This window comes from Oryx dammah, unplaced genomic scaffold (assembly GCF_014754425.2).
Source record: "Oryx dammah isolate SB20612 unplaced genomic scaffold, SCBI_Odam_1.1 HiC_scaffold_4, whole genome shotgun sequence".
Classification (NCBI taxonomy): domain Eukaryota; kingdom Metazoa; phylum Chordata; class Mammalia; order Artiodactyla; family Bovidae; genus Oryx; species Oryx dammah.
In genome coordinates this window covers 72,732,655-72,748,587 of record NW_024070188.1, presented here as the reverse complement: position 1 = coordinate 72,748,587, position 15,933 = coordinate 72,732,655, and the positions used below count along the sequence as shown (strand labels likewise).

General features: G+C 43.2%; 1 protein-coding gene across 5 annotated transcripts in view; it reads right to left on the bottom strand.

Annotated features, from left to right (window-relative positions):
- Positions 1-456: 456 nt before the first annotated feature.
- Positions 457-15,933, bottom strand: part of SASH1 (SAM and SH3 domain containing 1) — a 344,484-nt gene continuing 329,007 nt past the window's right edge. For all 5 annotated transcript variants that reach the window (XM_040238649.1, XM_040238650.1, XM_040238648.1 and 2 more), the window contains 4 exons: positions 12,408-12,521; positions 7,365-8,497; positions 5,017-5,148; positions 457-3,855 (listed from right to left, as the gene is read on the bottom strand). In XM_040238649.1, coding sequence (XP_040094583.1) covers positions 3,592-3,855; positions 5,017-5,148; positions 7,365-8,497; positions 12,408-12,521 — 1,643 coding nt within the window. In that variant the 3' untranslated portion in view covers positions 457-3,591. The remainder of the gene's footprint in view (positions 3,856-5,016; positions 5,149-7,364; positions 8,498-12,407; positions 12,522-15,933) is intronic.

Below are 15,933 nucleotides of genomic sequence, written 5' to 3'. Positions count from 1 at the left end.
TATCAATTGAGGTACACTAAGTTGAAAATGATTTTTGTCAAGTTGCTTAATTTCTAGGATATACCAAGCTAGAAGTTTTTCTCTCTCAGAGGAAGACTTGGATTGTTTCCATTTAACTATTGATACCTATGATATTGGGCAAGTCTGTGTGGACTCAAATTCTTCATTGAAAAAAATGGGCTTAGACTAGAGATGACTTCCAAAATCTCTTTCTGGGCTAAGATACTATGATTATGTGACTTGACTATGCAATATTTGGGAAAAAAACTGAAATAAGTTGTCAAAGAGAATTTGAATGTGATAGTGAGTTTTGGTGGTGTGGCAGAAATAATGTGGCAGTCTAGTTGTATACAACTACTATTTTTGCAATACATTTTATTCTTAAACCACACCTCACTAATTCCCTTTCATTTCTACTCATCTTTGAAATACCTAGGGAACAACAAAAGAGACAGATTCAACTGAAGAAATTTATTTACTTTTTTTTCTAGGTACATAGATGACATAATTATAGACAAGTTTTGATACATAGGAAAACCCTTCTGTCCACCTCTTTTTGCTAAATGAATCATCACAATAATTTTTTACAATTTTTAAAACAATACACAGCTTTCTTGGGCTGAAGCAATCGCAAGAACATATTGGTACTGGTATATTACAGCTACTTACAATGTTTAAGAACAGCAATGGAGAAAAATAAGTTATTTAAATATTGATTTCATATACAGAAAGTGCAATGTTGTTAGTTGTTATATAACTTGCTTGACAGTTTCTTGTTTATCAATTTAAAATCGAGATAACGTGGACTCAGACTTTTTTTTTTCTGAAAATAATACAGTACACACATGCAGCATTGACTTGGTGAACTGACTTCTTTTGCTGCAATTATGAAAGCAAACTTCGCTCTGTCAGGAACTAATTTTCAACAGACTACTTATTTCCAATTTCACCCATCCCTGGGTACAGGAAAAGAGAAAAGGGCCTCTGAGTAAGGCAAGGCCATGAACAATCTATCTACTTCTTGGTTATCTGGGAATGTAAGTAGTGGTTGGGGCTGGCTGCATTTCCTTATAGACAGCTTCAAAGAGAAAAATGACACACAACGGATGTGTAGCTACCTGAGCCAAACTGCCTCTCCAGGTCTCTCTTGTGCTTTCCTAAAACAACAGTGTTCACCCTTCCTAACATTCGGCACCAAGTGCAATGGATGAAAACCGGATATTGCTGAAGCCGGCCACCTGTCTTCCGGCATCCACAGGCGGCCGCAAACCATCTCAGTCAAATGTCACATGCAAGCATTCAGGCTTTTCTAAGGTCAATTTAAAAGTTTAAAGCAAAAGAAGACCAAACAAATACTAAAAGTTTAAAAACAAAAGGATTTTAATAAAAAGCACAATAAAGTAAAAATCACCTCAAATCCCACAGACGAGGAAGCCCTTCCACTGAAAATGATTCATGGTCCCTGAATTTCACTTCTAGGCAAAGGCAATGATTTCCAAAGAAGAATGAAAAAAAAAAAAAAAAAAAAAAATAAAACTCTTTGGCATTCTTAAAAACTCATATTCATAGAGTTCACTTTTCCGGCACCTCTTTTACATAAGTGGAAATCTTACGGTGAAAATGAACTAACAGCAGGAAATTCACGTACGATTTTCCCTTCTCCTTTGCTCCTATGTATCACCTGACTATAGGACTTCCTGGTATGTGTGGTCTTTTAGCTCAGCTTCAACTCTGAGCAGGCTCTCTCACAAGTCACGATGAGGCACCGAAAACGTTGGGGTGAGGAGCCCATCCATTTTAAAGCATCCTCTCCTTCACACATGAAATCCCTTCCAATGACACAGTTACAGGAGAGCCTGCAGCCTCCTTACCCTTTACATGGAATGTCACACCCCACAGGAATGTCATAATGGGCTGAAGAGTTCAACAGAAATTTGGCCGCTTTAGCTTTTTCTTCTAGTGTTCCACAACTTCTTACATGGCATCTTATAGAAGGTGACTATTATTGAAGAAATATATATTATTCTTTAAAATGCATACCTAAAGCATGAAAAAAAATATTACCTGAGAATGTCCTTTTCCTCAGAAATATGGATTCAGATCTACTTTAAAGCAAACGGTAAAATGGCTTTGTAATTCATGAAAACACCTTTTTCCCCCCTCTTCTCCTGAGGGATATCATTTGTTTTAATGAGTAGATAAAATATTACAGAACTTTTAAATCACGACTCTGAGCATTTCTACCATAAATGATCATACCCCATGCCTAAAATAGGGCTCATGATAAGAATGCAAAAGAAAATCATTTTATAAGCAACTGGAAACAATAATTTCTGTCTGCTAGAAAATCAGACAATAGATTAAAAGAGAATGCCGAAATCAGTTGGAAAAGAACTGACAATATGCAACTATTTAATACATGGCCAATATAGTTTGTTTGGCTCCATAATGAACCTTTATTATATTTAAGTGAATTACCTAAATAAGATGGAAAACAGTATTTTAACTATAAAACCAGGAAAAAAAATCTTTTAAAATATCTTATAAACTATTTCCCTTTAAAGAACGTCTTCCTTAAATAGTCAACTTACAACGACTTTTTGCAAAGGTGACCTGTTATCCGATGACCGAATTTTGGAATGGACATGGTCAAGATTCCAAGTCAATACTGCAGCACAATGACCAACGTGGTAACAACACTGAACTGATTAAAATTAAAGATCATAACCTCAAACACACAAACATACTCTCACACACAATATCTTTGTGAATTTCAGTGGGCTTTTTACCAGATTTGTAGTTAGTTGAAAATCTGAAAGTCAACATGAATCCTGGCCTGATAAACACCCCTATAAAATAAGCCACGTTAGAGTGAGACAATTAGAAAAGCCCATTTCTGTTGGAAACATCCCACATACGGTAGATGGCAGTCTAAGCTGAGGATCTGGAACTACGGTTACAAGGTAGTGAACACTAGGTTAGATAACTGCTTAAAAGCTTACATTAAGGCAAATAAATGCTGATTTGCTAGAAAGCAATTATTAAAACGTCTCTTGTTTACCTAAAGGAGAACAGGGCTTTCTTTTTCCAGTGCAGCCAATTTTCTTACTTTTGAATACATGGGCCTGGTCAATAGTGTACAGTCACTCCCGAGGCTGTTACTTTGGCCTGGCTAAAGCCCATCTGGGCCTCAGCAACCCTGCAGGGTGACGGAAGGGTGAGGAGCATGCTGAGAACCGGGACAGGCAGCCTCTCCCCCTGCCCCCTGCCCTCACCCAGCGCACCAAGACAGACTGTGGGCAAACCATTTGTGGCAAATCGGCATCTTGGTTCTACTGTATCCTGAAAACAAAACTAAGTGCTTGTCTTTCCTTTGGGGGGGTCACAGAGAACCACACCAATTTCCTGGAGGGGGCTTTTCTGGAGAAGAGAAGGTCATCAGTCCTGTGCCAAGATTCCGAGTTCTGTTGGCAACACACTGGGCCTTTCTCCTGGGTCTGGTCTGCATGTCCAGCCAAGGAGGAATTGCATCAGCATCATGAGCACAGTGAACGGGTGGCTCTTGTCCAGGGAGGCCCATTTTGGGCCTGGCTACATGGCCTCGGGGCCTGGTGGCAGTTTGAAGAGTCTGGCTGCAGACACGAGCTTGCTTATGTGTCTCTCCTCTGTGATGCCAGCCTCCTGAAGGCAAGTGTGGGACAGAGAAGGCACTTGGCCCAGGGTGCTAAAGCCCGCCTCAGAGAGGGCACTGGCATACATGGGCAGACCAATGGAAACCAGCCAATCCGACACGGATGACACATAGCCAGGAGAGAGGGGCTTCCTGCAGATTTCTGTGAGTCCACCACTTGGGATCTAGGAAAACAAAGAAAGTGATTTCATCAAGATTTGACCAGTGCCACTGGAGAGCTCTTTCTTCTCTGCCTAAGAGGAGAGCTAGGCAGAAATATTATATTTAATACTACACTATCAGAAAGGGATAATACCATGAGATGTCAAAGCATCAAGAATTCTTTCTTGGCTTCTCAAGGTGAAACAAATCCTCAAGAAAGTGTCTGAGGTCCCAGAAAGTACTTGGAATTACATCTAACCGCAATTATGTGTGGAAGTCTCCAAACCATCACCATTTATGTTTCTGGCTATTTTGTCTCATGGTGGTCACACTCTTTAATCAATGACCCGTATGGTGACTGAAGAAGCAAACCTATGTGACTGTGTGAAAAAAATAAGATACCCAGAAAAGCAATGATATTCATACAAAGTAGATTTTCTTCTGTATTTTGAATCTATGTTAACATCCAGAAGATTCAGCATTTATTAAATTAAGCATTAATTAAAATTAATCAATTATAAAGAATTAAAAATACAATAATAAATGTTGGCTAGGGCAGGGAAATGGACATTTATACTTCACTTCTGTGAAGGCCAAGTGAGATACCTCTTAGAAAGACAATTTACCACCAAATGTGCAAATTCTTGAGATTTTCTGAAGTCTTAATGAAGCAAATCCTCTTGAAGGACTATATCCTCAGAAATTAGTCAACAAAGTCTATAGAATTTATTAACCAGGACATTCTTCACTCAATTATTTAAAATAAATGTCTTAATAATATGGAACTGGCTGAACTAAGACACATCTACTAGAACACTATGAAACATGAATAATATAAAATAATTTCAGTAACAAAGAAATAGGTTCACAATCTGATAACTGAAAACATTAAGGTTTCCAAACTGTACATGTACTATTATACACGTGCAGAGAAACAACCAAATAGATTCTTTTTTTTTACAGTTCTGGGATTATGGACAATTTTCATCTTTTTCTTTCTGAAACTGTATTTTTAAAACTCTGCAGGCTGAATACGTATTACTTTCCCCCAGGTGTCTCCATTTGATATCTTATAAGGAACTCTGGGCTACTCAGTGGCTACCAGCATGCCCATCATTAAGCCCTATAACTGAATGGACTTCAGAAAGCTGGGTGAGGGGAGCCCTGAACCGTGGGCTGCTCACCGCCATGCGGTGCTGCTTCCGAAGCAGCTTGACACGGATCTGGTCCATGTTGGTGGCGACATCCCTTTCCGGCTGGTCTAAGTCTTCTGCATATCTCTGCACCAGGGCCTCAGGAATTCCACAGCGGCCGTGCTGCGAGCAAGAACAGAAATCTCTTAGCAAGGGCTGCGAGGATCTTTTTCTTTCTCCAAGAACAGCAAACATAAGGTAGGATAAGACATTTAGCTACTAGAAAGTAGGACCAATAGTTTTAATTTGAAATGAATCTATTTTCTTTAGTGTCAGGACAAATATTTTAGAAGATTTTACATCTTTATCTTTTAGGTAGTGATGAGCTCTGGAAATACGTCTTGAAAGATGGTTAAAATAGAACACAATCACCCTCCATTGTGGGGTCTAAGGTCCTCACCTCACTCTATGTGATCATTTTGCAAAAGGTTACTGAAGGGCAAACTTGTGCTCTATAGCTCATCTACTGTTAGTCCCTCAGCTACAAAGAGTTATACTAGGCCAGCATTTACTATACAGTAAAATTTCCACTACTTTCCACTCAAAGGGGTTCATTCACTAAATATTAAGAAGGCAGAGGAGGAGTATTTTATCATAAGGCATTCAGGGTCATAAGGTGCTTATAACAAAGACTCTCAGGAATGCATCAGAACAATTCATGCATTTCTAGGACTAACATACAGCTACATCTATTTTCATGTATTTGTCTTCAAAGTGATTTTGATATTGGTAGATGTACTCTGGGCTTCCCTAGTGGCTCAGAGGTAAGGATCTTCCTGCAATGCTGGAGACTCAGGTTCAGTCCCTGGGTGGGGAAGATCCTTTGGAGGAGGAAATGGCAACCCACTCCAGTGTTCTTGCCAGGAAAATTCCATGGATAGAGGAGCTTGGCAGGCTATAGTCCACAGTGTCTCAAAAGAGCTGAAAAGGACTGAGCGACTGAGCACACACACAGTTTGACATGTTTGTTTGTGTTTTTCACAAATGAGAAATGAGTTTTCATTATAGTTCTCAATGTTTTTGGTACAATGGGGTATTTTATATAATCTTTTATCCCCAGTTGCCCATACAGATATCATACAGTATAATTATTACATCTGAATGATCCTAAGTAGCGCTTCAGTCATGTCCAACTCTTTGCGACCCCATGGGACTGGGGCCCACCAGGCTCCTCTGTCCATGGGATTCTCTAGGTAAGAATACTGGAGTGGGTTGCCATTTCCTTCTCCAGAAGATCTTCCTGACCCAGGGGTCAAACTTTCATCTCTTTTATCTCCTGCGCTGGCAGGCGGGTTCTTTACCTCTAGTGTCACCTGGGAAGCCCCATTTACACCTGAATCAGCCATGAAATTAAAAGACGCTTACTCCTTGGAAGGAAAGTTATGATCAACCTAGACAGCATATTCAAAAGTAGAGACATTGCTTTGCCAACAAAGGTCTGTCTAGTCAAGGCTATGGTTTTTCCAGCAGTCATGTATGGATGTGAGAGTTGGACTGTGAAGAAAGCTGAGCGCTGAAGAATTGATGCTTTTGAACTGGGGAGTTGGAGAAGACTCTTGAGAGTCCCTTAGTCCATTCTGAAGGAGATCAGCCCTGAGATTTCTTTGGAGGGAATGATGCTGAAGCTGAAACTCCAATACTTTGGCCACCTCATGCGAAGAGTTGACTCATTGGAAAAGACTCTGATGCTGGGAGGGATTGGGGGCAGGAGGAGAAGGGGAGGACAGAGGATGAGATGGCTGGATGGCATCACTGACTCGATGGACGTGAGTCTGAGTGAACTCCGGGAGTTGGTGATGGACAGGGAGGCCTGGCGTGCTGCGATTCATGGGGTCACAAAGAGTTGGACACAACTGAGCGACTGAACTGAACTGAGGGCTCCACAGTTTTCCAAGTAGGTTTACATTGATCTTATTAACATTTGCTCGTATTAATACTTCTAAGAGGTACTTATGAAGGTTATTATTAATTCAATTTTACATCCAATGAAACGAAATAGGGATTTGTTAAAGTTTAAATACAAAGATGTTGAGTAACACATGGAAACTGTAGCTTTGTTTCAGGACCTGGTTCTAGTAACCACTGACAGTTCTTGCAAAGAACAGTTGGCCAAAATTAAATACAAACAAGTGAAAGAGGGAAAGAAAAAGAAATCCCCCAAGGCTGTGTTTGCATTTAATCTGGGCACTGTGCTCCCTGTTCATCTGAACACCCAGTTCAGGGTGACAAGGGCCCCATGCCCTGCCACTGTCTGCCAGCAGCTGCCGTCGGGGGGCAATGACATTGTTCCTGCCTGGCACTCCCAACTTACGGGGGTGGGGGGCCAGGGCCTCGGATACCTTATCAGAATAGGGCTCCTCGGTGAGGTCAATGCCTTCTGCCCGCAGCTTGTTCTCGGTGAGCATTTCCAGGTCCAGCCCGCGGGCACAGGAGACCTTCCTGGCGAGCGCGGGCCCGAGCCGCACGCCGTGCTCCTGGAGGCTGGCGCTCTCGGGCAGCTCTGCCAGCCAGGGTGGTGGCCTGGTGCTTGGTGGGCTGCCCGGCTCCGGCCCCGGGGGAGGCCTGGCCGCCGCCACCGCTGGGGGACAGTCGCTGGGGCCACCAGGGCTGCCCTTTTTAAGCGGCAGGCCGGGTGCATCGGGGCTGGGGATGCCAGGGGGGCCAGGAGGGACAGGATGCAGCCCGTTGGCAAGGCGCTCCCTGCTCTTCTTGGCGGGAACAGGCGGAGGCTGGACAGGAGGTTTGGCCTGCGTTCTGACCTCAGGGCCCCTCTGCTCAGCATCCATGCCTTCTTTGGTGCCCGGGGGGTGATGTGTTCCTTCGAAATCGAGTCCTTTCCTGTGACCCTCCAGAGGCGTCCGTGTTAAACTGGGTTTAACGGCAGGCAGTTGGGTGTCAAAGGTTTTGGGCAAACACGGAGGGGGGGATGTACCCCGAGAAAAGGGCCCCATCAGGCCATCCAGTTTCTTAGTAGTCGTTTTCTGAGGTTCAGAAAATCTCTTGCTTTGGGTCAGTAGCAATGCATTGTCAACAGCAGAATCTTGTTTGGGGCTTGGAACCTTTGTGACGGAGGGGGCTGTCTTTTGTGGCACTTCAGGTACAATCTGAGGGGAGGGTTCTGTCACCTCGCCAGGCACATCTGTCTCAGGCTCTCCTTGAAGGTCGTCCAGGGAGTGGGACCGGGGCCAAGTCTCCACGGTCTGGGGGCCCTCCAGGGTCTCACAGCTCCGGCAGATGGAAACGGGGAGACTCCTTCGGTTTTTATTCAAATCAGTCACACACGGGGGATCACAGCTCTTGGAGGCAAGAGGGGTGAGACCACCGCCCAGCCTCCCCTCCCCTCCCTGCTTCAAAGCGTCCACTGACTTTGTCAAAGGCAAGGTTGGGTAGTTGCCCAGCTGGTTCCTATTGAAAGACTTCAAGCTGGACTCAGTTGATGACTTGGCAGAGAGGCCGGTTTTCCGAGTCTTGCCTACAAGGCAAGGAGAGATTTTTTACAATCACATTTTAAAAAGCAAATCAATCAAATTGATGTAAAAGGTGCGCTAACGTTATTGAAATCTCCAGCTCCCATATCCCGTTGTAGAATTACACTAAGGACATAAAATCACCACTGGTGATGTAGAGCTACTGTGGTTCCATTTTTATTTTTTAGAAAGAATTCTTAGTCTTATTAAGGGACTCGGGGAAATGAAAGTTAATTGAGTTATGTGGAAAGAAAATACGCTGTGTCAGGCAATAATATAAATCTAGGCCTAATGTCTGTTCGCAGCTGTAGTCAGTGTGGGAGAAGGCATTATCCATATCCCACTAAGGAACCACACTGATGGATTTCTGATTAGAGTACAGTTTCCTAAGACCATGGTTGCAAAGGGGACAGGTTCTTTACATAGGGGAATCTCCAACCTCCAGGATCAAAGGCCCCATAATCTGAGGTGGAACTGATATAATAGTAACAGAAATTAAGTGTGCAATAAATATAATGTGCTTGAATCACCCCCAAACCATCCGTCCCTCCATCCTCGTCCATGGAAAAATTGTCTTTCATGAAACCGGTCCCTGGTGCCAAAAAAGGTAGGGGACCATTGCTTTAAATGGTATCCCCCCCAGGTTCACTGGTGACCACTGAACCCTCAAAACGTCTTTCAAGCCCTCACTGCTTTGTGTTTTGTTCAAGCGTGTAAAATAAATGTATCCTGCAAACAGTCAGCCAATCCTGGTAACAATGAGTAAACAAGCTTAGGTGAGTCTACTGCCAGAGAGCCTTTAAGATACCAATACGGTTCTAATAACAAGTGAAGCGACAGACTTCATTAAAGTAAACTAACTGTCAGTCTGATAACTAAACTTATCAACCAGCCACAGTCTACTTACTTAACAATCGTTGACTGATACTAACTGCTTCTGCTGCTTGATGAACAGAGCTGCCCACAGTAACACTGAGTGCATCTAATCCCCGTCCACTTAGGACTCTCTTTCTGTTTGAGACAAGTGAGCCATCTGGAATTTCCTATGGACTACCTCTGGGCTGTTAGGACAGGGAAACAATGGACAAGACTCACGGCCCTCAAATGGTCCTCTCCCTTAATATCGCTCTGTTCTTCGGTCATGCAGCTGAGGCATTTAAGATACCGCTGCTTGTGTGGCCCTGATGGATGGTCTACCTGGTAAATTGTTTTCCTTATGGACCTAATAGTTCCCAACACTCAAATGTTGGTTTTTATTGCGAAAAGGAAAGGACATAGGAGACACACAATTTCGGTTTTATGGCTGCAGGTATTTTAGAAGGAATTTATTCGCTTCACACCGCAGTCAGCAGAGGCTAACTGGAAAGGAGAACAGTGAAGAGGTCAGAAAGGAAAAGATTACCACGGCGTTCATAATGGTAAGAGAATTGTCTTTTTTCAGAACAGTGTACTTTTGAAATCAGTGATTTTCAAAGCAGGAGGATCCTTTGTAATGAAGCTTCATTCATAAAACAGAGCAAAGTTTAAGTGTGGAGGTCACTCAAGGCTGAGGCCCAGCCCCTCTACTGTGGCCACCATCACTCACCCCACCAAGCGCCCCCTTCAGGCCTCTGGGGCTTGCAGGATCCCAAAGATCATAGATAAAAACCAGAGCTTCAAGCAGCATAAGCTCCCGAATCAGAAGTTACAAACTGCACAAGAGGCACTGCTGCTGTAAACCCGCTGTTTACTTCTCTACTCAATGAAAATACTTTCCTAGTAAAACCAGAGCAAAGTCGTGCAGCTTGGTTTCATGTGTGAAAAAGCAAAGGTTGGGAGTGGTACCATATCCTTAACTATTTTGTGGATAAAGCAGAAAAGTTTAGGCGGAAAATGTCAAAATCTAGTTTGAAAACATCTTCCTTTTAAAGTGCTTTTAGTTGGTTTGAATTGTGAACTTCCAGACATTTCCTATCCACACTGTATACTTCTACTCTGCCTTTCAAAGTGAAATTGATGGTTGATCCCATTGGTCTAAAACCTGTTTACTGAATGTCTTTTCATTAAACTATGAAATGCATTAAACTCTGGAAGATATAAGTAAACCACTGATTCAAACTGAGTCCATCCATTTGTAGTGGGTATGGGACCTACTCTGCGAACTAAAAATACATATTCTCCAATAACTTTCAAAAACTAGACCATGAGGAGGGCTGGCCCAACGTATGAAGTTTTGGGCACCATAACTCTGAGCCCCTAGTCATGCATGCTCTCTGAGTGGGAAGGAAGTACCATATCAGATGTGGGTAATTATAGTCTTTCTGTCTAGCTGGTCTGAAGTTTTGAGATTTTTTTTTGTCTAATGAAAATGTAATACTTATGATTTAATCATGTACCCTTCATTTAGAGATCTAGCTTTCATAACAATGAAGCAACATTTGAATAAAGTCAGACTTTTCACATTATTTTAATATGAATTTAGATATTTTCCTACTGAAATGATGACATACTGCTGCCATGATGTATCTGTTTATGGAAGGAGTCATTCTGCTACTGTGGTACCCGATCTGAATGTTCAGGGCCAGCCCTGCTTAGGTTTACTGTCTATTTAAGAAGAAAAACTGAGGTGATGGATGATAATGATCTGAAGAAACCAAACTTTCATGCCTAGTTTTGTAACAATGTTCTCAGCGGGGCTTCTCGAAATTCTCATATTGAAATGAGAGACTCATGAACCAGAGTTCTAAGCCCTAGGATATTCCTGCTCCTCAGACCAAATAACCAAACAAATAGGCAGAGATCTTTTATGGAAAATGTTGCCTTTTTCCTTGTTCCCCAAATAGGTCAACCTTCTTTCATCCAATCTATGATTTGTGAAGGTACTTATGATAATATACACAAACTATATATGTAACATATACAAACAAATCCCTTCTGGCTTGAAGTTCAACTAAGCCCAGATACCCCTGGCTGATGTATGATGACATTAAGTAGTTAAGAGTTTGGACTTGAAAATGCTTATGGTATTGGAAAATCAGGTCTAAAATACTGTTTACCATTCGGACTTCCCTGGCAGTTCAGTGGTTAAAACTCTGTCTTCCAATGCACAGGGCTCAGGTTCCATTATTTGTCGAGGAACTAAGATCCCACATGCTATATGGTATGGCAAAACAAAAAAATTGTCTATCATTGACTGCAAGACCATTAGGAGCCAGAGCAGTGCCAAGAGGAAGAGAACAAGAGCTTCAGTTATTGTTCAATTTCTCTTTAACATCTTCACTTATAAGATATGCACTGCAGGATTTGAGTGAAAATTGGCAAATTGCATACATATGCACCTAGCCCACTGCTTCGTTCATAATCAGTGTTTACAAAATGCTAGGTATTTTTGATATATTACTACTTTGTTTAAGTCTTAGAACAAGCTATAAAAGAGAAACTCATATTACCAATTTCAGAGGTAAGGGCAAGAGATGGTTGGAGATGTAATTTGACCCAAGTCTTTGGCTATGCACTCCAGGCCTCCCCACTCTAAACCCCCTTGACTTTTTTCATGGTCCAGAGGAGAGGGAGGGCTAACCTCCGAGAGGTGCAAGACAATGGGAAGATTGGGGTCCCTTTCTCTAACACATAAGTTTAAGCTCTTTCCAGTTAGGTGCTACTGCAGGATGGAAGAGTAACTAATGAAAAGATCTCTCTACTCATCTCTCAGCATCATCCATTGCCTAGGTTCTTGAGAGATTTTCCTCCCACCTAAGGATCTGAATCAAGCACCAGTCGCCCTGGAAAAGCTCCTCTCCCTATTTCTAGTTTTCTCAAAAGCAATGGCTCAGGCTGCGGAAGAAAGATAGTCATTAGCCAAAGCACAGACACCAAGAAATGGCCCAGAAGGCTTGCGTATGACCATGCAGTTGTGATTATCTGTGCTGACAGTACCGTTTTCCAAATTCTCACTGCTTTCATAGCATCCTGAGTCTCGTGGAGAGCATCCGCTCAAGCCCTGGCTGTCAACAAGCAGCTTCTCCTGGGATCCGGACTGGTCGCTGTTACCTAGAGAAGATGAACACATGGCATGGGATTGTAAGGGGAATGGAAAAAAAAAAAAAAAAGCAGTTTTCAAATCCATTGCATCCCAATTTTATCCTCAGTTCTCACCATACATTTCTGAAGACTTAGATTTTGGAAGAAAACAAATTAAATGAGTGAGATCAGGACATTTTTCTTTTCAAATCAAGTATCACGGGAAGCTAAGGCTGGAGAGAGAGCACAGAGGTGAAATACATCAATGCCTTCTAAGTCACTCAGAGGATAACTGGCCTCAGGTCAACGAGGGAGAGGAGAAATTCAGAGTACCAGTGGGGGAAAAGCAACCAGTGGGAGAAAAGCAACCAGTCCTTTCTGAGGCCTGATACCACCAAGCAGGAGCAGAGAGTAAATAAATGGCCTTTTCACAAGGAGGAATTAGGCTGTATGCTTTGTAGAGATCTAGAAGATTTGTGCTTCAAATAAGTTCCCACTTTTCCAAGTTTGGGAGCGGATATAAAAGTGAGCGTCAGACCTCCCTGGTAGTACAGTGGAGTAAGAATCCGCCTGCCACTTCAGGAGACATGGGTTCGATCCCTGGCCTGGGAGGATCCCACATGTTGTGTAGCAACTCAGCCCCTGCCCCACAACTACTAAAGCCCACACGCCTAGAACCCATGCTCCACAGCAACAGAAGCCACCGCAATGAGAAGCTTCTCACAAAGGGAGCCAGGCTGCCATAAAGGGGACACAAACCCCTAAACCCATGAGGAGTGAGTGAGTGAAGTCGCTCAGTCGTGTCCGACTCTTTGCGATCCCATGGACTATAGCCTACTAGGTTCCTCCATCCATGGAATTTTCCAAGCAAGAGTACTGGAGTGGGTTGCCATTTCCTTCTTCAGAGGATCTTCCCAAGCCAGCGATCGAACCCAGGTCTCCCACATTTCAGGCAGACACTTTTACCGTTTGAGCCACCAGGGAGGTTAACCCATAAGAGGCCAGGGGCAAATCCTTTTGCTCCGAATAGGTTGGAGGGTTCTTCCTCCTTTTTCCTTTTCCCTTTGCCTTGGGTTAGCATTTCTATTCCCACACAAAAGGTATGACAGGAAAAACTGAAAACACCCTCCAACTTGGAAACTGAGTACAGAATACCCTTAAGGTGGGTGCCGGAAGGGAGGAATCTTTCTAGAGAGAAGCATCAGATGTTTTCTGCGGAAAGTCAGCCTACAGAAAGTCACATGGGGAGTCACGTGGGCCTTCATCACCCAAGCTGTGCAGCTCTGCACAGTCTACAAACGGCACAGCTGACCTTATGTAGGTTCAAGGTTACAGGGAGATCGTCTTTTAATCATAAGGCAGACCAAAGGCTTGGTCGATAAACAGGAAACAAAACATTTTCTACATAAAGTTAAGTAGTTGATGATGAATGGCTTTATTTTTCTCTTCACTTCCCCTCCTCCATCTCTCTCTTTCTCTCTCACACACACACACACACAAAACCAGAAATCTGATGTCTCTTCTCATCATTAAAAAAAAGTTGTGGGAAGACTGAGGGCTGCCAGATACACACCAGCGGTTCCTACTCCACTGACCACTTCCTGTTTGTATTTTTCACAAGGAAAGCACTTTATAACAGAAATCTTGGCAGATAAGCCCTTGAATTAGAGCACCAAAATAAGAAATGCTATTTTAAACGTGATTAATGGAAAATTAACTAATTGGTAGCACAAGAACAAACCCTTTCCCCTCCTCCACACTGAAACTGGAACATCTAACGTGGTGTCCTCATTGTAAGGATGAGTCTGTGGATTTGGAATAGCTTCTGTTCTAGCCTAGCATGTTATTAGGAAAATGATGCTTGTAAAATGAGGGCTTTGGGCTATCAGTTACAACCCAGGAAGAGGAATCAATGCAGTTTGTCCCTGGTGAGATAGGTCAGTGCATTGCAGCGGCCAAAACAGACTCCAAAGTGCTGACCAATCGGAATAAAACAGAAAAGTTGTCCCCATCATTGCAGGAAAATGAGGACTGTGCCTGCAACTCTGGGAATGCCAGCCTACCACACAGTGGCGTAATAACCTGAAGTTATTATGGGGAGTGAAGGGGTCCTTTGCAGTGCCTGAAAATGGCAAATCAGTTTATAAAATCAGGAGACCTATGTCAAGGAGATAGAGCCACCTTCTTCTTTCTCAAGGAGATAGAGCCACTTTCTTCCTGAAGGATCCAATCAGCAGCTACTTGCAGGAATCCCACTATCAAATTTAGCAAAATTCCTTAAAACTAAAAGCCAGTGTTTCCCAGGCAGGTTGGCCTTCCTTAGGGAGAATGAAGGGGAGGGGTATCTCTTAGATGGACTGCAAACCAAGGCCTTTTCCTCTCCCCACACTCACTAACATTAATGCCAAGGCACAAAGGAAGAAAAAAGTGAGCTAGACCCATGAACATTCTCACAGTCAAGTGAGAATGAAGCACTGGGCTTGGGGCTAAAACTTCATTTGGACAAGACCTGAATTTGGACTAAAGCTTTCCTCCATCTCATCACACACACACACACACACACGAAGGAAAAACATGCTAAGACATTGATGAGACATCCAAACATCAAAAGGTACTTATGCCCTGAAGACACGTGCCATTTTTCTGGAGTGTAGTTCTCTTGGGAAAAGAATGGGATTGTTGGATAGCAGGCCTTCCAATGGCCTTGCAAATTTATGTCTTTAAAAAGTAAGGACTGAAGTACAACAAAATGTTAACTTTAATTGGATTTAGGCAGTGGATATCGGAGAAGGCAATGGCACCCCACTCCAGTACTGCTGCCTGGGAAATCCCATGGGCGGAGGAGCCTGGTGGGCTGCAGTCCATGGCGTTGCGAAGAGTCGGATACAACTGAGCAACTTCACTTTCACTTTTCACTTTCATGCATTGGAGAAGGAAATGGCAACCCACTCCAGTACTCTTGCCTGCACAGTCCCATGGATGGAGGAGCCTGGTAGGCTGCAGTCCATGGGGTCCCTAAGAGTCGGACACAACTGAGCACTTCACTTTCACTTTTCACTTTCATGCATTGGAGGAAATGGCAACCCACTCCAGTGTTCTTGCCTGGAGAATCCCAGGGACAGGGGAGCCTGGTGGGCTACTGTCTATGGGGTTGCACAGAGTCGGACACGACTGAAGTGACTTAGCAGCAGCAGCAGGCAGTGGATATGTGGATTTATTTTTCTTTGTACTTTCCCACCTATTTGACATAATTCCTGATTACAATTCTTATAAAAATGATTTTCTTAAAAGACAGCTTTCATTTGGCAGATCAAGGAGAATGGGTTTGGGATCAGTGGAAGGAATTGCTCTGGCACAATAAGAGTCTTTCCTGAATGGAGGAACCCTGTAGGAAGGCTGGCATTCCCCATGCACAGATGCAGTGAGAGAAGCTGGACCTGCC